The sequence below is a fragment of the Microtus pennsylvanicus genome, chromosome 19 (genome assembly GCF_037038515.1).
Source record: "Microtus pennsylvanicus isolate mMicPen1 chromosome 19, mMicPen1.hap1, whole genome shotgun sequence".
Taxonomy (NCBI): Eukaryota; Metazoa; Chordata; class Mammalia; order Rodentia; family Cricetidae; genus Microtus; species Microtus pennsylvanicus.
Window position 1 is genome coordinate 9060775 of NC_134597.1, and position 23111 is coordinate 9083885.

Below are 23111 nucleotides of genomic sequence, written 5' to 3' on the forward strand. Positions count from 1 at the left end.
TAATTTTACCCATCGCAAACTAAAATTTTACACAAATAACATTAATATATAATTTCCATTGTTTCCATTAAGTAAAGCAGTGTAGTTTGTTTTTCTGTTTTATTTGGTTTGTTTGCCTTTCAATTCATCTTATTCAGAATGTTTCTAATTTTATAATTTCATAAAGACTCTGCTGAAGCTATAGTCACTTTAGAAGGGGGACCCTCAGCTGAGAAAATGCTCCCACTGTATTGGTCTATGGGCAAGCCTGCGGTAAGTTTTCTTTCTTGATTGATTAATATGGATGGGCACACCCCACAGGGTGTGGTACCAATCTTGTTTGGGTGGTCCTAAATGGTGTAAGAAAACAGACTAAGCAGTCCACAAGGATAAAGCTAGTAATCAAGACCCCTGAATGGCTTCTGCTTCAGTTACTACCTTTAAGTTTCTACCCTCTATGAGTTCTTGCCCTGACTCCCTCCAGTGGTGGCCTGTGAAGTGAAACTGCAAGCTGAAATGAACTCTTTCCTCCCAAATTCCTTTTGGGTGTGCTGTTTTATCATAGCAACCAAACACCAATCAAAAGTGTAGTTGTAATTAAAGACACCGGGGTTGGGGTCAGAGGACAAAGAGAAAGACAAAGTGCAAAACTAATTTAACACCATGGTAAGATTAGAGCTATAACTCAGTGATATGTCTGCTTCCTGGAACACACAATGCTTTGAGCTCAATGCCCTCTCCTTCCATATATATGTATAGCGCAGCTAAGTTACACCCAAAATACCCACACAGAAATTGTATTAATTAAATAACTGCCTGGCTCTTTAGCTCTAGCCTTTTATTGGCTAACTCTCACATGTTGATTTAACTCATTTCTACCAATCTGTGTAGAACCATGAGGTCTTGGCTTACCGGGAAAGATTCTAACCAGCATTAGTCTCAGGCAGGAGCTTCATGGCATCTGTGACTCTGCACTTCTTTCCAGGATTCAGTTCTGTCTACTCCACCTACCTAAGTGGTACCTATCAAAAGGCCAAGACAGTTTCTTTATTCAAACAATGAAAGCAACACATAGACAGAAGGACCGCCTACACCACTACATTATTTATAAACTGGTTTGCCTATTAGCCCAGTCTTCTTATTAGCTAACCCTTACTTCCGAATCCACAGTTCTTGTCTGTGTTAGCCATTTGGCTTGGCACCTTTTATCAGTGAGGCATTCTCATCTTCCTTCCTCTCTTTCTGGGTGACAATTGCAGACTGAACTTTTCCTCTTCCCAGAGTATTTCTGTTCTTGTGGCCCCACCAATACTTTCTGCCTGACTACTGGCCAACCAGCATTTTATTAAAATAATACAAGTGACAAATCTTTACAGGGTACAAGACCACTGTGCCACAGCAAGTTGTTCTCACTGTGGACCTGAATTTCATTCACAGAATCCATACTGTAGCTTTCAGCATCTATAACTTCAAACCCATGGGATCTGATGGATTTTTCTGACTTCTCACACACCAGGCACCATCATAATGCACACACATACACACTGACAAAACATCCATATAGATAAAATGGTTTTAAAAATTAGTAAGCAATACAGCTACATATAAAGTAGTAAGTGAAGTCTTCCCCATTTCCCATTGTTTCACAGTCCTATTCTCTTGAGATAACCAACTTTAAAAGTTAACTATCCAGCCAGGCAATAGTGGCACACACCTTTAATTCCAGTACTCTTAGGAGGAAGAGGTAGGTGGATCTCTGTGAGCTCAAAGCCATTCTGTTATACAGGAGCTAGATCCAAGACAGCTAGGACTGTTATAAAGAAAAACCCCAATCAATTGTGTTATAATTTGTGGTACTAGATATTAAAGTTGGGTCCTCACACATACTTAAAATTTTTTGTTTCCCCACTAATGGTGAAAGTTTCCATTGATTGGAAACTGCATGGCATTGATAGCACTGAACCCAAATTGGATATGGACCTAAACTGGTCCACAATAAAAAATTACAAATCTTGAATTTAGTTTTCAGTTGTTAGCTCAATACTGGTAAAGGTTAGACGAAGGATTTATAATATTATGACAGTTTTAACTCAAACAGCTGAATACTGACATTAAATAAATCTTATAAATAGTTCAGCCCAGAGATTGTAATATGGCAGCTTAAGTGTGCTTACTTTTCATGTACACATAATAAAAAATTTACTCAGTTTTCTTTTTAAAAAGTAATGAGTGGCAGTCATTTTAATTAATCGCAATGTGGCTTTTAAGAATAACTTGGGGCCTAATTAGCTAGAGGTGTACATGTATATTTTCATCATGAATGTTCTGCGGGATGCTACAAACTGGTTATTCATTTTTGCTTCGAGCGTACTTGTCATGTTAGCAGTCCCTGAGGGAGGAAAGAGATCATCTTCCTAGCAAATCCTCTCACTGGTGCTTAGTAATAGAGACTGGTAGGGTTGTGTCTGCATTCACAAAGGACTCTCACAATGATTTGGAAATTCAATGCTTATTCACCTGGAAAGCAATGACAATGTAAAAAATTATTAGAAATACGTGTAAGATTGTCTCATTTGAGTAGGACTGATAGGGACAGCTCTTGACTCTGTGTTCTTATAAGACTAACCCTTCAGACCTATGTTTGAAAGTTTTTATACCTATATTGAACACCTGCATTTAACTGTGGTCCATCTTCCTTCTTCTCTGGCCCCATGCTTTTTTTGATGCAACCTTAAGGCTTTAGAGTACCCCATTCTTAGTGAACAGAGCCAAGCACACAACTGAATGACAATCTCAAAATGACCAATTTAGGCTTATATGTGGGTAGTGCAAATTCCCATCTTTTACAGCTTTTTTGTCATTTATAGTGAGGGACTGAAAATGAAAGTGTTTCAAAACATTTGCCTAGGAGTCAAAATTTTCTCAGCAAGCTCTGTGGTTGCATCATTGTTTTCTCCTAACTTAAACCACTCACCCTCAGTTCCTCTGAGCAAACTGCTTCCTACCATAGATGGAACAATCAGACTGTAAACTCATTGATATCATCTTTTTCATCTGTAATTATAATGTTTTGATAAGGTATTTATGCTTTATAGAGAGAGACGGGTTTCAGTTGAAATCCAAAGAAAGTACTGACCTGTCTCAAGAAGACATTTCAGTTTTTTTTTTCCTCTAAAATCCCATAATCCCCAGAAAATTCTAGTCATCAGAGGATCAACAGTGAGGACTGGTAGGGCACAGAGCAGTCAGACAGTAGAGTTAAAGCATAACCCCTCTATCAATTCGGTCAATAAAGAGCTGGCTACATGAATTAATTGACAGTTCTTGTTCCCTGATGATCCAACCTTGGTTCCTAGAATGTGAATTCACCCAAGAATGTGCCTTTAGAAGTCATCAGAGCTGTAATCCAGGAAAGGACTTTAGCTTGAACAACGTGGAGACAAGACACTAAAGGAATAGCAGGAGTTTATGCTAAATTCACAAAATAAAAAAGCAAAGTAGACAATTACAATAGCTTTTTACCATACTCGACAAGATGTATCACTGATGTGGTGAGGACAATTTAATTTGATACCATAACTGTTCACATATTTTATCTAGATCTATCGTCACTTAAGTTGAAGAACAATGGATGAAGGTTTGGCTTGGTAAGCAAGGCCTTTTTAGCAGGTGTTAGACCTGCTGTGTGCCTAAAAATGGGGCTGTGAGCTTGGTTCACACTAAACAGACCTCTGCCCTGCCATGTTGGACTGGGTGGAGCCAAAAAGCAAAGCAGACTTAAAAGTGCTTAACATTCACATTTCTGTCTCCTTGACAGAAAAGAATTACAGATGCACAATAGGACAGATTCAGACATAAAAGATTTAAAATGTTTAAAAAATTTAGGACTTTTCATGACAATGAGACACATCTGCCCCTGGCATCATCAATTACTTCAAGAGGATGATAGTCATTGAAGAGGCTCTTCATGGAGTTTGCTACCCATTTGGGCAAGAAAATGCTCTTGCCTGTACTGCTTGATGATATGCTGTATGAACTGGATATGCAGGACCCACAGAGAAATGACTGCTAAACTTGCCTAAAGGTGAGATGATCTTCTGGGGTTTCTGCTTTTATGAAAAGCTCTGCTAGACATTCTGCAGGATACAGAAGAAAGTGACTGGCAAACTGCCAATACCGGCAGAACTGTCTTTGAAATTTCCTGTTTCATGGAAAAGTCTGCTGTATACTATGGGCCTGTAGGCTGAAGGTTGGCTGTCCTAAAGATACAGAAGAATTTTGAGTTGCCGTCCAGCAGTGAGATGTCTCTGTCAATTCTAGAGATTTGGAAGTTGCTTAAAATGCACTTCCTGTTTACTTAGGTAATATTATATCCTTCTGGAGTTTTTGGTGGAGTTGAAGAATAAATAGTTATAGTTATAGTTTTCTTTAGCTATGATAAAATATAAAGTACATATAAATATTATAATCACATTCTTACTTGATACCTGTTTTGTTATATGCAATTTTACTGTGATAAAGCTTTCCTTTTTGCTTAAACAGAAAAAGGGGAGGTGACATGGAATTCCCCTCTTATGCTGTGATTACCATTGGTTAATAAAGAAACTGACTTGGCCTGATAGGGTAGAACAGAGCTAGGTGGGGGAATTTAAACTGAATGCTGGGAGAAAGGAGGTAAAGTCAAAGAGAAGCCATGCAGCCACCACCAGAGACAGACATATTGTAACTTTGCCGCCTTGTGGTAAAATATAAAATATTGAAGATGGGTTAATTCTAGATATAAGAGCTTGCTAGCAATATGTTGAAGTAATTGACCAAGCAGTGACTTAAATAATATAGTTTCTGTGTGATTATTTTGGGAGTCTGGGCAGCCAGGAAATAAATAAGTGGCTTCTTTACTACAGATTACAATCTTTTTCAATGGCATCAGAAAATGTGCATATTTTCAACTGTCTGGGGCATTGTCTGTTTTCTTTGATCAACATTTCCAAATTGACAGAATAAAAGGGAAAATATATTCTGTCTAACGGAGTACTACTCCAGACTATGTAAGCCTTTGGTCAGTTCAGTACATCACTGCATCTTTACATGAATGCAGTATCCCTTACTAGCACAATTGGAATTGTTAATTGCCAAAGCCTACAATTATCAGATAATCACTAGCTGTAATGGATAAATCTAGGCTTGTAAATAATTTTCTTATTGAAAAATGTCATGTTTGCATTAAATGTTATTATCAACAAGGTTGCCTTGTCCCTAGGATGCATAATATGAGAACTGAGGTTCTGTAGCACCATCTGCAGGTCAAGTCTGCTAATTTCATTTCACCATAGAAGCTACTTAAGGTTACAATGAAGATTTAAATGGTTTTAGAATGAGAGACATTGCTTTCTGTCTCTGTCTCGGTTTCTCTCTCTCTCTCTCTCTCTCTCTCTCTCTCTCTCTCTCTCTCTCTCTCTCTCACTCTCTCACACACACAAATTGGAATAACATCTAGTTTTCTCTTCTTTTTATCATCTTGAAATATCTTCAGTGGATATTTAAAGAGTACTATGCAGAAAGGGCTTGAGTGTGTGACCACCTTAAACTTTGAGACACTTTCCAGAAAAATAACACACCACAACACCAAACAAAAGCTGCACAGTCTATGAAGCCATGTGCGTAAGTCTACCTCAATCTTGCAGCAAGGCCCATCCTGATCAGCAGAGAGGAGCAGCATCTGTCACCCACGAAGTTTTAAAGGGTCTTGGGGAGTAGAAGAATCGAACTTCAGGTGTGGTCTTCTAACATAACACTGATACACTCATTTTTTATATCAACCTGACTCTAAAACATAATTTTGTTTTCTTCTGGTTCTGGGAATTATAGCCACATGATCCTGAATGGTAAGGATGTACACTCCCTTTGAGCCCCCGACCCAGGATTAATATATAATCTTTTTGAATAGAGAACACATGTTCACCAAATGTGCTAAAGGCCCAGTAAGCCGCACAGGCCTTGCAGTTCAAATACTAGATGCTGAGAAGCGACACAGGAAGCCTCATGGTTCCTTCAACTGAACACTTGTCAGCTACACAGAACAGCTCAGTGCACATTCAGTTCTACAGTTTTCCTCCTTATATGCCGGCCCGTGTTAGCCTCTTTTGCCATGTAGTTCCTAAGAACTATTGTGGGGAAATCCTTCTGTACACTTTAAAGATGTGTCTCTGCCGAAGGCTCCTTCTGATTGGTTTAAGCAGGATTTCCAGGCAGAGAGAGAGGAACTCTGGGAAGATGACCAGAGGAAAGACACCAGCAAGATGCAGAACAAGTAGGATGTACAGAATGGGAGACAGGATGGAGCTGGAGAGATGGCTCAGAGGTTAAGAGCATTGCCTGCTCTTCCAAAGGTCCTGAGTTCAATTCCCAGCAACCACATGGTGGCTCACAACCATCTGTAATGAGATCTGGTGCCCTCTTCTGGCATGTAAACATACATGGAAGGAATGTTGTATACATAATAAATAAATAAATCTTTAAAAAAATCCAAAAAAAAAAAAGAATGGGAGACAGGTAAAAGCCACATGGCCAAATATAGATTAATAGAAACAGGGCAATTTAAGTTATAAGAGCTAGTTGGTAACAGGCCTAAGCAAAAGGCCAATATTTCATAATTAATAATAAGTCTCTGTGTCACTGTTTGGGACCTGGAAACTGACTAACAAGAAAGACTAGCTACAAAGAATTGTATGTTTGAGTTGACTTAAAGTTTATGCTATCTGGTTTTACTTGCTTAACTCACACATTGCTGACTTGGTGCTTTTAATGAGTAAATACTTAACCATGGCAACAAACCACATCTACCAAATGTAGTAATCACTGGAAAATATAAAACCAGATACTGGCATCCACTGATTCCCCGGCTTGTTTAACTGATGCATTCCAGTAGTAATAGTATCAATAGCAGACTAAGATTCATATTCTGGGCTTTGTTTTTCCTTTTTAGTGCTGAGGATTGAACCAAGAGGTTCATGAATGATAGACCAGAGTTCTCTCCTGAGCTATACTCTAGCACTATGCTCGGTCTTTGTTCAGTAAAAGAATGCTAGTCCCTTTAACAATTTATAATTACCACAATTTAATTTTAAAATTACCCAGCAGTCCTGGAAAATAAGTCTGCTCAAAATTGTGCTATAAATGAAAGGATTCAGGAACATAAGGAGGTAAGATTTTCTGCGTAAGTCTACATGCATGGAATGAGGTAGAGCCAGGATTTGGAGCTGAACTGCAACTGTGGTTTGCCTGTCTCAGGCTTCAGCGGGGTGTGTGTCTTTCACGGCTCTCTTGTCTCAGCCCCGTGCCTACACTGTGCTCTTATTAATACCTCTCCAGGTGTGCAAAGGTATTCTGCATCTACCTCCACTTAGACTTTCCAACTCCCAACATTCTTCCAAAAGAGCTCCCCCAACAACTTTCCATCTTTTTTGTTTGTTTTGGATAGCCCAATCTACTTAGCACTACCGGTGTGTTCTCGGGTCTGGAACCATCCAGCAGGAGAACAGTGATGATATCCATGGAAAAAAAAATGATTCCCTAGCAACTATCTACTGCCAATAGCTAAACAGAGGTGGGGTCCAGAAACCACCCAGTCCATTCATGCTGGAATTTGGGCTGTCTTGTTCTTATGTAGCTTGTGTGCAGTGACTGCAGTTGCTCTGAGTTCACAGATGTGATACCAATGTCATGTCCAGAAGGCAGCATTGGACATCTTACTCAGGCTACAGCTTCTGTGTTCTTTCCACCATCCCTTCCCTGGTATCCCATGATCCAAGCTCCCATTTTTTCCACTGATATCTATACCTAAGGGATGGATCATTGAAAGCCTTGTGGCAGCATTATAGTATATGTTTAAGAATAACCTACTGTATCTGAGAATTGTTGCTAGAGTTTGAGGAGTATTTAAGACTGCAACAGCAACAGCAATGCTTCTAGAAATCACTGGGATGGTGCTTTATGCAGACCATCGGTAGTTGCTTTTTCAAACTCTCACTCCCTGTCTTTATGTGCAGTTCTTATAAAAAGCCTTGACAATTGTGTATTAAATATTGTGCATCTGGGAGACATCAAATGGCATGTCATTCTGACTGGCCTCTGATGCAGACATAGTCACAGCTGGAACTGAGAAAAACACAAATTTGCAAATATGGCGTAGTATCAAAAATACCAACTTAATGTGTAAAGGTCAAATCACACTCCAAAGCCAGATTCAATTACTGAAAGTTCTTATTTTGCTTTTCTCTAATACTGACAACTTAGGTCATTCCATATTTTATTAGCTATTTCAGTCTTGATAATATTTTTAAGCAATGTTCAAATAAACTTTATTTAAACTTCACCATTTTCTGAATCAAGTTTCATCTCCAACGACAGAGGCATGTAAGCAGCGCTTGTACCTCAGTGACGTTTCATCTGGAACAGAAAAAGAAAGTCAAGTTCCTGCAAACAGTTTGACCTTTATTAGCTTTTTATTTTCTCTTCCTCTGACCTGACACAAAACGCCCTTTCAGTTCTGTTAGCTGCTATATTCAACACTGCTTTCATGAAATAGATGTAAACACAATCAGATGTAAAGCCAAGCTGACATACAAAATGTGACCATTTATAAAACAGTATACCATTAAAATACTCAATGTCCAGTAAAGATGACTTTTATATCATTTGGGAAAGGACTACATATTCAGAATATTTTACACATTTCTCTCAAGCCTCATTCCACATCCTTTTCTTTCCCCACCACTCTTCTCGCCTCTATTCAAGGTAATATACAATAGTGGACTCACATAGGTCTTACTCACATCTGCCAGCTCAGCACTGAACAACTTTGCTTTCTGAATTTCGCACCATGGCTCTATTTTGTCCCTGCTCTTTTCAAGATGGGACCATATTCGGGTGCCAGGAGAAAAGCATACAGAAATTGATTTTTCACCCAACACAGACTGATTCAATTTCAAATTTCAAGAATAAAATTTCATATCATGTAAAGCATTATATATTTCAGCATATTTAGATCTTCATGACCTCTAGCCTATTTTGTTTTGATATAGTTTCTCAGTTCACTATGAAGCTAAAGATGAACTTGAACCTCTGATCCTCACATCCTCACATCTTGAGTGTTTTTCCCTCCAGTCTTTTGAAGTGCTAAGTAGCATATGATAGCTTTATATTAAAAATCATACTGTAAGGTATTTGGGGGGCATACACATATGTGTATACCTGTGTTTTGTCACTATACGTCTCTAATATGTATATAAATCAGATCCAAACATCTTGATAATCTGGAATTTGAGAGGTGACTGAAGAGGAATAATGCAAACTTTCACAGAGAAGCTTGGAACAAATGTGTTACAGAAGCTGCCTTACAAGTCAGTGTGAGGTCAGCCTTCATATTGCAAGGAACCCTGTCCATGCCTTGGTTCTTTGGCTTTCAAAATACAAATTTCAGTGATTCAGGAACGTCTAATTCTAGTGATAGGCACATTTCTTTTCCTAGAAATGGATTTTAATAGACAACAAAAAAGAGAAAGAATTTTGGTCAGGGAAAATTATGAGAACATATTTTTTGTGGTATGCGGCCATGAGAAATGTATAGGGCTGTACTTTAATCAGTGAAGTAATGAGAACTTAATTTAAAGTGATGGTTATGTTGAAAGAGGTGAGGCTGGCTTTTCAACTGCATTTGACCAGTAGTTAGTTGTGTCCTATGCCCTACACTATGGAGTAGCTGCACTCTGGTGTCTTGGAACCCAGCATCCCATTGTACAATGGGACATAAACATTGCATTCAATTAGTTGCACATAAGACATTTGTGTAAGTGTAAAATGATTTATAGCTATAGGAGAAGCCTTTACACACAGAGAGAAGCCTGTATCTATTATTTGTACTATCGGGTACCTGTATTTTCTTTTCACATTTTACTCCAGAGTATCCAGTGCGACAAGAGCATACACCGGGAAATGCACATCTCCCTCCATGAAGACACTTCTGGGTGCAGACGGCTGCAAAATGCAAATGATTTCATTCACTGCGGCTTGGAATAGAATCCTGCCATGCACAGTATTCCATTGGCCTGGAGCTATTTTTTGATTGGAGCCTTTACTGTGATTCTCGGAGCCATTACTTCCTATCACACACACACATGAACTGAAATACCACACAAAGGTATGTACAGTATCTGTGACATATGAAAATAAGTTATAATTGACCATAGGAAAGAAGGGCCATGGAAACAAATGTGAAACTTAAATTTTCTGGTAGTTGCATTAGAGTAGAAAAGAAGCAGGTAATATAAAGAATCTGCCAGTGATCCGCCTATGGGCAGATCTCATCTATGTGCTCTCGTACTTTAGAATCCACACACCCAACTCAATGGATAATTTATTAAATTAAACTAAAATTGTATTCGTTACGTTTTAAGCTATTCGAAGTACATATTTTTTAAAGGATTCCAAAGAGACCAGTGGTTGTGGCATGTTTGTGAAGCAATTTATATCCTACTTTGGACAGTCTCTAGTTGGAAACCCACTGACTCCTTCCCTTCCATTTCTGTTCTTTATGGAGACAGGAACTTGCCAACAGCCCTCGGTAGCACTGTGTTCCCTGTGTAGCTTGCACTGGCTCAAACTCTTTGCTGTCCTCAGGGCCAGTCTTTTAAGTACTTAGATTACGGGTGTGCACCGCCATGCCCAGCTCATTCAGGAACTTCCTAAACATATTTTCTCTGTCCATATCAGAAAGATTTTCATGGAAATACATCTCAAGGTAATCTAAAATAATCTATATGTACCTCAGTAACTATTTGTGCATCATCATCTGTAAAAAATGCTTGTAATAAAATAATTATTTGTTACTACATAAAATGGCCACCACAGGGGAAAGGCCATTGCGTTAAATATAAATATCGTGCAGTGGCATTACAAAATTTAATGTAGTACTTAAAATAATGTTTTAAGGGCAGGTAATATGTTTTTAAGTAATACTGAGTGAAAATAAGCATACCATAAAATTTTATATATGTGGTTATTTTTCACAGTAGTCACATTGTTGTAGCATATAATTTTGAAAGTTCATATAATTCAAGAATTGACAAGCTATGTTTTTTATCAGGTCTGCTATACGTGGTTGGCTGGGAATATAACACTTACAGCTTCTAGACTAAGAAAATTCTATTATCTAGATATAATAAAATTGATTGAGCATTATCAGCATTTCCCTTTAGATAACATTTATATTCAGTTGGCATTGCCAGTACATTAGATAGTTTCTGGACAATAGGAAAGAAAGCACTTTGAGGAAGAAGGTTTGCTTTTTGATTCACGTAAAGGTCCTTCAGAGTGCAGAAACTGTATTTCCAGCTTCAGGCTATTTTTAGAGAATATCAGTCTACAACTATGGGAGAAACTTCCAAGTTCATGGCAGATCATGAGGCACAGAGGAGACGAATGGAGGTGAATATGATCAGAAGCTATTACACATGTGTGAAAATCTCATAATGAAACCACTATTTGTATAATAATTATACTATTTTAAAACTTTAAAAGAAATTAAGAGAAATAAACCATCAAATGAACTTCTCACTTTTTTGAAATGTGCAAAAAATTGGCTAACATTTATTTTTACTTTTAAATTCGTAAGTATATTTATTTATATTTATTTTATTTAACTATATTTATTTATTTTTTTATAATGTGGGAAAGTTTTTAATGTCACTCTGACACAGCCTAGGACCGCTTTGGAAGGAAGCTATAATGAAGTTTTGCTTAGATCAGGTTGTCTTTTGCACATTTCTATGGGGGGGTTGTCCTGATGACATCTCTATGATGTGAGAACAATCAGCCTGACTGAAAGCAGATGGCACGATTCCCAGATTTAGGGCCCTAGAATGTAGAAGAGTCAAGAAAGTCATCCACGTACTGGAGTATTGATTTCTCTCTTTTATTTACTGCGGATGGATACAAACTTAAAGCTTCTGTCATTGTGACTACCAGATAACAAAATATGGCTTTTAATTGCAAATTAAGACAAATTATTCCTTCCTTAAGTAGCTTTTTATCGGGATTTTTTTAGTGATACAATAAGATTAGGAGAGTATATGGGGAGGGGCAGGACACACCCATGCCATGGCACATATGTGGAAGTCTTCTAGTGTTCTCTTCGGTCTTGGGGAGAAGCATCTTGACTCACTGAGCCAAGCATCTTGTGGATCCATCTTTTCATTTACAAAGGGATCAATAACCTATAATTCTGTTTTTACTGTGGATTTCTCAATGAGCCACAGTTCAATTATTTCCACAGGTTCATACTCAGGCCATCAAGTAGAGAAAGGCTCCTTACGTTTCTCGCACTGTACGCCTTCCCAGGAGGAAGGGCAATGGCACATGCTGGGAGCTACGCATTCACCGCCATTCATACATTTCTGAAGGCAGATTGCTGCAAGCACAAGGATGAACAAATTAACATTTTAAACTGCTAGTCAAAGTTCAACATAAACCACACAAAGCAATTTTTAGAAAGGAAAATCGGTAAATCAAGAATTAAAAGATCTTTCCTCAGCTGGGAAAAATGAAACACATCTGTAATCCCACCATTTTGGAGTCTAAGGCAGTAGGATCAGAAGTTCAAATCCATCCTCAGCCCCACAGAAAGTTCAAAGACAACCTGGGTGATATGAGACCCTGACTCAAGTAAAAGAAAATAAAATTAGAAGGAAAAGAAAACATTTTATCAATTAATCATATTCTTGAAAAAAAGTGTCACCAACGTGTCTAGCTAAACAAAAACTGAACAAGGAAATAACTGGCATGCCAAACTAGATGGGAGAAAGACCTGGGGCCTGAACTGTACATAAAAGGCTATTTAAAAAAAAATAAATCAGCATAAACAAAAGTAACATATCTTTGTCTAGTTAAAATAACATTCTACAGCAGCATATTCTCATTCAGTAAAGACAGGCCCCTTTTGTTTTGACAGCCACAGTGACAACTGTAAATTTACCCAAACTGGCAAGAATGAAGAAATAGAGTTGCATGAAATCAATAAGCTTTTTGACAACAAAGGGGAAAAAAATAAACTGTACCAGACTAGAAAAAAAACAAAAACAAAAAAAAAGGCTATAGTCAACTAAGGAATGTGGAATTTCTCTGGGAGAAATAGTCTTCCCCAGAGAAGAGCACACCAATTTGTTATCAATAGTAAATGGTCATTCATTGAAAACACATAAAAGGAACATTATATAGACTGAACAGGTTGTATTTAGAAATCTATCTATCTATCATCTATCTATCATCTATCTATCTATCTGTCTGTCTGTCTGTCTGTCTTTCTACACACACAAACATACACACAAAGAGGGGGGGGAGATAATCAATGAAAAACGTCATGAATTTGAAAGAAAGCAAGGAGCATATATATGGGAGAGTTTGCAGGGAGGAAAGAGAGGAGAGAGATGATACAATTATATTCTCAAAAACGGGGAAGAAAAAGAAAAATCATGATTTTAATGATTTTCAGAGCATCATGGGTCATCCTAACTTCTTACCCAACTGTTGAGGTTCTACAATTATTTTCATGTTAAGCAATATACTATAATAGCTGTTAATACAAAAAAAATATTTTAGTTTGTTTAGGGATAGAGTCTCATTATGTAGTCCTGCCTAGCCTGAAACTCACTATGTAGACTACCTTGGATTCACAGATATCTGCCTGCCTCTGTTTCTGTGCTGAGATTAAAGGCATGTATCATACCCAGATTAAATAACAGTTTTATACAAAGAGTAAAGAAAACATTTGAGTGAAGGGAGTCACCACCATCTCTGCAGTTCATCTGTTGGAATGGAGTATCCCACCCTGGAAAGGTCTGAACTGCTGAACTCAAAAGGAGCTAAGAAATCAGTGCGTCTTTTCATACCTTCCTTCGAACCTAACTTCAGATTACAAATCCAGATTTGGACTTTGTGCTAGCATATGTGGTTGCCAAACTGAAAAACACTGCACACTCTCTTCAGAGGACTGTCTTCCACTATTTCCAAACGGTACCTCCTAAAGCAGGAATGAATCAGCGGAAGTGAAATAGAAAGAATGAAAACAAAGAGACTCTCTTTGTCTTAAATTTTGCTGTACACCTTCAGGAAGGCAGACCTTCACACGCTGAGAGTCATAGTCTTTGCTTTACTTACGTGTGTTACACTGTTTCCCACTCCAACCAGAAGCACAGGAGCAAATATTTGGTCCCACACATTTTCCTCCATTCATGCACATAGGTTCACAGATGCCTTAAGGTTAAAATAAAGGAAAAAAATATATGTGTTGCAAAGCAAAGATTCAGTTTTACCTGTAGGATGCAAAAATTTTACTGGTGTCTTACTTTTTTGGCATCTTTTTCCGGTGTACCCACGACGACAGGTGCACACATTATTCCTCATACAGTGGCCACCATTCTTACAGGGAGGGTGACAGACAGCTAAAAGAATACACGACAGTAATGTGTGAACAGTACATATTCAATTATTATATATTACACATTGCTTTATAGGCTTATTATCTATGGGGCCATAAGATAGAGAAATGTGCTATAAAAATAAAAGATCACAACTGCAAGTCATTGCTCCTGTCCTTTCTAAATAATAAAATGCAGAACTCAGAACCATCCGTTGCTAGCAGGTTAACAGCCTTGGAGTCTTCACTATAATCCTGCATGATTAGGAACCTTAACTTACATTTCCCTAGCATGCAAAACAAATCATGAATTGATGTAGACAGAACCAGAAAAGCGAGTCAAAGTTTAGCTCAAGTTTATAATATATTCCCTTCTGTGCAAATTAGAATGACCCTTACTATTTGTTACGTTAATTCATAAAATTATGAGGAGATACTTTAAAATGGCTTCAATATGGTCATGAGGCAACTTTATATGGCTAGTTCCTAGGAATGCTGGGTAAAAATCTTTCACTCGATGTCTTTTGCTTTATTGGGAAATTTTGTTAGCTGTTTGGTGTTCATTTTCCTGGTATTGACCACACAGGGGTGTCTATGCTAGGAAACAAACCGGAATGTTTGTCATTTTAATGAGATGACGGTTATTGCTTTGTGTTTCTTCCATATATTAAAATTTAATGATATTTTATTTCTTATCCACTGCTGAGGATTAAGATGGGGCTCTGTAAATGCTAACCCAGCTACACTATAGACATTAAATATTGGGTTTTCTTTTGCTGTTTAATTGTTTTGTTTAATTGCGCCCAAGCTACCTTGTGCGGAAATTTTAAAATTTAATTCCTCACTTCACACACTTCCTGCAACAAGGCCACACCTACTCCAACAAAGCCACACCTCCTAATAGTGCCACTCCTTTTGGGAGCCATTTTCTTTCAAACAACATTCCACTCCTTGGCTGCCGAAGGCTTGTAGCCATATTCCAATGCAAAAATAAATTCAGTCCAATTTCAAAAGTCACCATAGTCTATAACAGTCTTAAACTTATTGGAAAGTCTAAATTTCAAAGTCTTTTCTAAGATTCATGCAATCTCTTAACTCTAATTTGCTGTAAAATCAAAATGAAAAAGAAGATCATAAACTTCTGACATATAATGGCACAGGATATACATTACCATTCCAAAAGGGAGGAAAAGGAAGATATTAAGGAAATACTGGACCAAAGAAAGACAGAAAAATGACCTGGACAAACTTCAAACTCTGCTTCACCCATATCTGATGTCAAAATACTCTTCCAATCTCAAACTTATTTCATTTTTTTTTTTGACTGCAACATGCTTCTCTTTCTTGGGTTGGTCCCGCACCTTGATCCAGTTTTCCTTGAGAGGTGTCCCACCCCTTTGGCATCTCCATCATCTTGGGGTCTCCAAGGCAATCCAGGCTTCAACTTCACAGCTTCAAAATGGCCTCACTAGGCCTCCATTTAGGGACACTTCTAATACAGGCCTGATCTCAGCAGCTTACCTTTGTCACGAAGGAAGATTCTATAACCCTTTTCTTCTATCCTTGATTCTAAAGCCAGAACCATTTGACCAAAGCTGCCAAATCTTACTGTTTCTTGGGGCTGGAACATCAGCTAAATGTTCACCCAACTAAAATTTCACCAGTTTTCTATTTTCAATAATTTTCTTCACTGACTAAGCTTGTATGTCCTGAAACTGGATCTGTAGAGTAGGCTGGCCTCATACTCAGAGATCTTCTTGCCTCTGTCTCTGGAGTACTAGGATTAAAGGTGTCTACCACCACACCTGGTACTAAACTTTTCTATAATTCCTTTTCAAAAGTTGGAATCATGGCTTAGTGGTCTCTAGCCTCGAGGTCACCACTCTCTTTATTCCAATTCTTAATCTGTTTATTTCCTTGAAAATAGAACTTAGCTCCATTCTCCTTTCAGGGGCTCCTTTTCTCATCAAATTGTACATTTTGTATTTTTTTCCTTATTCAGCTTGCTCCTTTTCACTATAAATCTTCACTAAAGTTACCACAAATAGCCACAAAACAGAATCTAAACCGGTTTCTTTCGAAATTTCCTCTGACTACAGGATTAATCTAAATCGCCCCACTTTAGTTTCAGGCAGACCTTTTGAACAAGGGTAAAAAGTAGCCACATTTGTTACCAAAATATCACAAGAATGATCTTTAGGCATCATACTAAAATTCTTCTTTGAAATCTGTTTGGGGAAGGGTCACTTGTTTGTTCCTGGCCTCCCAGAACCAAAATAATCACACAGAAAGTCTATTAAATAAAACACTGCTTGGCCCATTAGCTCTAGCTTCTTATTGGCCAACTCTTACATCTTAATTTAACCCATGTCCATTAATCTGTGTATCAGCACGAGGTCGTGGCCTATGAGCAAAGTTTCAGCACATCTATCTCCAGCGGCAGATCCATGGCATCCCCTCACTCTGCCTTCCTTTTCCCAGCATTCAGTCCAATTTTTCCCGCCTACCTAAATTCTGCCCTATCAACAGGCCAAGGTAGTTTCTTTATTCATTAACCAATAAAAGCAACACATAGGCAGAAAAGCCTCCCATACCATTTCCCTTTTTCTGTTTAAACAGAAAGGAAGGTTTTAACACAGTAAAATTACATATAACAAAACAATTATCACTGGGCGGTGGTGGTACACACCTTTAATCCCAGCACTCGGGAGGAAGAGGCAGGCGGATCTCTGTGAGTTTGAGGTCAGCCTGGTCTACAAGAGCTAGTTCCAGGACAGGAACCAAAAGCTACAGGGAAACCCTGTCTCAAAAATTCAAAAAAAAACAGTTATCAAGCAACAATTACAATATTTATATCTGCTTTATCATAACTGAGGAAAACTATAATAATAACTATCTATTCTTCAACTCCATCAATGACTCCAGAAGGATATAATATTATGTAAGTAAACAGGAAGTGCATTATAAGCAACTTCTATACCTCTAGAATTGACAGACATTTTGCTCCCTGGATAGTTACCCAAAGATTTTTTGTACTGTTGGGGGCATCCATCTTCAGCCTACAGGCCATAGTATCCAGCAGACATTTCTATGAAGCAGAAAATTTTAAAGACAGTTCTGTCCATATTGGCAGTTTGCCAGTCACTTTCTTTTGTATTCTGCAGAATGTCTAGTAGAGTCTTTTATGAAGCCGAAACCCCGATGGACCATCTCACCTTTAGGCAAGTTCAGCAGTCATTTTTCTGTGGGTGCTGCATGTCCAGGTAAGAAGTCCAGGCAAGAGCATTTTTTTTTGGCAAAATGTCTAGCAAACTCTATAAGGAGCCTCTTTGATGCCCATCTTCCTCTTGAAATAGCTTATGCTGCCAGGAGCAGATGTGTCTTACTGTTATGAAAAGTTTTAAGTTCTTAAACATTTTAAATGCCATATTCTGAAGGTCTCTGAGTGATTTGAATACCTATCTAAATGAAATATATCTCTATGCATCTAGAAAATCTAACTAACATGACTACAAGCTTTACTATTATAGATGAATATCTATTAACCTATATTTTTAAATTATACATTACATTTTTAAATGAGGTACACAAACACAGTACCTTAATCAAGATCAGAAATAATATACATATAACAAAACTGACCTTAAATTTGTATCAATAAACCAAGGTTCATACAAATACAAATCTCTATAGCATATCCCCCTTTAAATGTAAAGAAATATTTACAAACAATATTTGGCAATATGGGCATAGTTTTTCTCCAATTTTTTTCCTGCTGTTTATTGGGTGAAGAACTTTCTTTGTAGGGGTGTTTACTACAACCTTTCAGGGGGTCTTGTTCCATAAAACCATATTGGTCTAGAAGCAATTCACAGGTTCTCATTGTCTGTGAAAACAAAAGAAGAAGCTCTTTCCAAAGCAACATATCCTTACACTCAAATTTTGGAATCAAGAAACCTTTATGTTGGTTTAACTTAGCAGTCCTTATTATGAAATGTCTCTCTGTACTTAGCTCCTTTACAATCAAAAAATTCAAATATAACACATTAATATATATTATCCAGACTATCTGTGGATTTTACATTTTCATGTGGGTTATTTTTCTTTACTTTTTTAATCTATGACTATCTATACTCTGTCTCGTTAAAGACTCTACCCTTTGTTAAAGCATTAACTTTATTTTCTGACTCGTTATAATCTTTTTCTTCTCTCTCCCAAGGCTATGTATATTTATCCAACACTGTGACTCATCTGTATTTTTCTTAATTGCATATCTGTAATTATTTACTGTCCAGGAGCAATTTTATAATGGTAAGCCTTTTTAAAACTTAAGTTGCACCATTATTAGGGTTTATATGGTACTTTCGGGTTGCCCACCCAGTCTAAAACTTAAACTCCACCACTATTATGATATATGTGGTATTCTGGCTTGTTTCTCACAGTTCAGTATGGCAGAGCCACTTGCTACCTCTTGCCACCATGCACACTGCTCAACTTCCAGGCACACAGCTGGTCCAAGTTGTCATCAAGCAAGCCGCAACACTTTGCTCGCAAACCCCATTCAAATACTTGGTCTTCTGAAAGAGCCAGAGGTCATGCTGGCAGCACGTCCCAGAAAGCCTGCATTTCAAAATGGCACAGCTTTTTTTTCTGGTGCTGTTGTTGAGTCAGGAGAACCTATCTTAAAGAAGCTGCCACGCACTGCCAGCAAACGGCGAAAAGTTGTGTTAAACTCTGTACTTTTTTTTTGTCTAGAATTCCTTGTCAAGCCCTCTCGGTTTTTACATGGATTTAGCTGGCCATGTGGGCACCAGAAATCTTGATCCCGGCCCCCACAGTTTATTAGATCACACTCAGCATCACCGTCTTCCATGCTGCTACTAGGATGGCCCAATAGACAGTACTGAAAGCATTCCACTGCTTTCCTAGTCCGAACATCTAGATTCTAAATTCCTCCAAACAAAAAGCATGGTCAAGCCTATCACAGTAATACTTGAATCCCTGGTACAAACTTCTGTCTTATGGTTTCTATTGCTGTGAAGAGACACCATGATCGCAGCAATTCTTTTAAAGAACATATAATTGGGGCTAACTTATAGTTCAGAGGTTTAGTTCATTATCAGGCCAGGTGGCATATAGGCAGACATGGTGCTGGAAAAGGAGTTGAGAGTTCTATATCCTGATCCTCAGACAAAAGGAAGGAAGCTGTGACACTGGGCATGGCTTGAGCTTTTAGGAGGCCTGAAAATCTGCCTCCACAGTGACATACTTACTCTATCAAGGTCATACAAACTTCAACAAAGCCGTAACTCCTAATAGTGCCATGCCCAATGGGAGCCATTTTCATTCAAACCGCACTGGTTGATAGATTATGAAGTGAATTTTTGTTTGTATCAAAAATTAATTTCAAATAATGTGTTTGGGGGAAAGAACTGTGTATCCTACCAGTATTAGATCCCCATTAACAACTGCTTTCTATATTTCCAGCCCCTCTAAAAACAGAATTGATTTTAACAAGATTGAAAAATGAAAATAGCACTTTCAGTACAAAAGCTGAAACTGGATATTATAGTGAATAGACAGTTTATACTACACTAGGTTGAACCTCTTCTGGTTCATGCTGAGTCTACTCTTTGATCCATGCACACATGTATGTGTGTGTGTGTGTGTGTAATGTGTGTGCTTGTGTATTTGCATGAGTTTGCAGGGTATGCATGTTGTAGGGCATGCAGATCAGAAAAGACAAGTTTTAGGAGGCAGTTGTCTTTTTCCACTATGTAAACTCTGAAGATTGAACTCTGTTGTGAGGTTGGATAGCAAGCACCTGTACTCTGAGATCCATCTTATTGGCCCTACTGATAAATTATCTTCTAAATATGTACCCAACATAATTTGTTCGTTATGGAAAAGAAAATTATAAATTATGCTTGTACATCTGTAGTGGTTTGAAAAAAATGACCCACATAGGCTTATATATTTGAATGCTTCATCATCAGGGAGTGGAACTCTTTGGTGGGATTAGAAGGATTAGGAGGTATGGTCTTGTTGGAGGAAGTGTTCCACAAGGGGTGGGCTTTGAGGTTTCAAGAGCTCATGACAGTCCCCCCCCCCCCAGATTAGAATGTAGCTCCTAACTTCTTCTCGAGCACCATGGTTATTGCCTGTGGGCCACCATGCTCCCTACTATAATATATAATAGATATTATGAAACTGTAAGCAAGGCCCAGTTAAAAGATTTCTTTTAAAAAGTTGCCTTCAGAATGATGTTTCCTCACAGCAATAGAACAGTGACTAAGATGATATCTCTCCCGCCATATATTTGAAACCATGCTTATTAAGAAAGTAATTTTATGAGATATTTACTGTGGTGAAATTTTGTTTGTGATCTAACAAAGTTTACCTAACAATCAGAGTACAGAGCTAGCCACATTAGTTAATCATAGAGGCCAGGCCGTGCTGGCACAAACTTTTATTTATTTATTTTTTTTTACATTTCTTTTAATTTATTTATTTATTAAAGATTTCTGCATCCTCCCTGCCACCGCCTCCCATTTCCCTCCCCCTCCCCCGATCAAGGCCCCCTCCCTCATCAGCCTGAAGAGCAATCAGGGTTCCCTGCCCTGTGGGAAGTCCAAGGACCACCCACCTCCATCCAGGTCTAGTAAGGTGAGCATCCAAACAGCCTAGGCTCCTACAAAGCCAGTACGCGCAGTAGGATAAAAAACCCATTGCCATTGTTCTTGAGTTCTCAGTAGTCCTCATTGTCCGCTATATTCAGCAAGTCCGGTTTTATCCCATTCTTTTTCAGACCCAGGCCAGCTGGCCTTGGTGGGTTACTGATAGAACATCCCCATTGTCTCAGTGTGTGGGTGCACCCCTCGTGGTCCTGAGTTCCTTGCTCATGCTCTCTCTCCTTCTGCTCCTGATTTGGACCTTGAGATTTCAGTCCTGTGCTCCAATGTGGGTCTCTGTCTCTGTCTCCTTTCATCGCCTAATGAAGGTTAATATTCCGGAGGATGCCTAAATGTTTGTCTTTGGATTCACCTTCTTATTTAGCTTCTCTAGGATCGCAAATTATAAGTTCAATGTCCTTTATTTATGGCTAGAAACCAAATATGAGTGAGTACATCCCATGTTCCTCTTTTTGGGTCTGGCTTACCTCACTCAGGATAGTGTTTTCTATTTCCATCCATTTGTATGCAAAATTCAAGAAGTTCTTGTTTTTTACTGCTGAGTAATACTCTAATATGTATATATTCCATACTTTCTTCATCCATTCTTCCATTGTGGGGCATCTAGGTTGTTTCCGGTTCTGGCTATTACAAACAATGCTGCTATGAACATAGTTGAGCATATACTTTTGTTGTTCAAACTCTATTACAGAGCTACAGTATTGAAAACAGCTTGGTATTGGCATAAAAACAGAGAAGTCGACCAATGGAATCGAGTAGAAGACCCTGACTTTAACCCACAAACCTATGAACACCTGATTTTCGATAAAGGAGCTAAAAGTATACAATGGGAAAAAGAGAGCATCTTTGAAGTCAGGAATGGTAATGCCTCCAGACAATCTTTTATTGTATATGATTGTTTTGGCTATCCTGGAGGTTCTTTACCACCCAGCATTTTATCAGGGCATTTTCTTTTCTTTTATGGGATTTCTCTCTCTCTCTCTCTCTCTCTCTCTCTCTCTCTCTCTCTCTCTCTCTCTCTCTCTCTCTCTGTGTGTGTGTGTGTGTCTGCATCTATGTGTATTTATTGTCCTTTTTTTAAAAAAAAACTCTTTTCCTTTTTTTGTTTATTTTGTTCCATTCAAGTTTATTTTTATTTTATAATTATGCTTCAGATACCTGCTTGTTTTCTTTTTTTTCTGCTTGTTTTCTAATAAGAGAAAAAAGTGTGAATTTGGGTGTGAGGGGAAATAGGGAGGACCAGGGAGGAGATGGGGAAGGAAAACTGTAATCAGAATATATTGAATCAAAATACTATTTTCTTCAAAAATAAATCCAATTGTATCACATAATAGTGTTAATTTTGTAAATCTAATTATGAAGATGTTCAAACATGTTCTAAAATATATTTGGTATAATTCTAAGAATAAAGATACAGGTAATATTTCATGCATTTAATTCGCTGGAATTAGTTCCTAGTTCTTATCAATAAGCTCATGTCTGAGATATTTCTATTAATCTCTAAGAGAGAGAGGGAGGAAGGAAGAGAGAGAGAGAAAGAGAGAGAGAGAGAGAGAGAGAGAGAGAGAGAGAGAGAGAGAGAGAGAGAGAGAGAAAGAGGAGAAATTGCTATAGCAGTGGTTCTAAACCTGTGGGTGACAGCCCCTATTGTGTCCAATGACACTTTTACAGAGAGTGCATGTCAGATTTCCTGCATATCAGATATTTACATTACAATTCATAACAGTAGTAAAGTGTATTTATGAAGGAGTAACAAAAATAATTTTATGGTTGAGGGTCACCACAGCATGAAGAACTGTTTGTATTAAAGGGCCACAGCATTACAAAGGTTGAGAAACACTGCCCTAATAGAGTTAACTACATGGGGAAAGATTAAAACATGGTGCAGAAAAGGAAAATGATGCTTGTGTCTCCACATCATCTTGCATAGAGTTGTACCCAGGTGCACTTCCCAAATGTTTAATGAAACT

The 23111-nt window shown here is 38.1% G+C and overlaps 1 protein-coding gene across 1 annotated transcript in view; it reads right to left on the minus strand.

Annotated features, from left to right (window-relative positions):
• Positions 1–8365: 8365 nt before the first annotated feature.
• The window catches only part of Vwde (von Willebrand factor D and EGF domains), a 62013-nt gene continuing 47267 nt past the window's right edge, over positions 8366–23111 (minus strand). The window contains exons 26-30 of the mRNA XM_075953962.1: positions 14379–14474; positions 14191–14286; positions 12350–12445; positions 9901–10014; positions 8366–8427 (exon numbers count right to left, since the gene is read on the minus strand). Coding sequence (XP_075810077.1) covers positions 8366–8427; positions 9901–10014; positions 12350–12445; positions 14191–14286; positions 14379–14474 — 464 coding nt within the window. The remainder of the gene's footprint in view (positions 8428–9900; positions 10015–12349; positions 12446–14190; positions 14287–14378; positions 14475–23111) is intronic.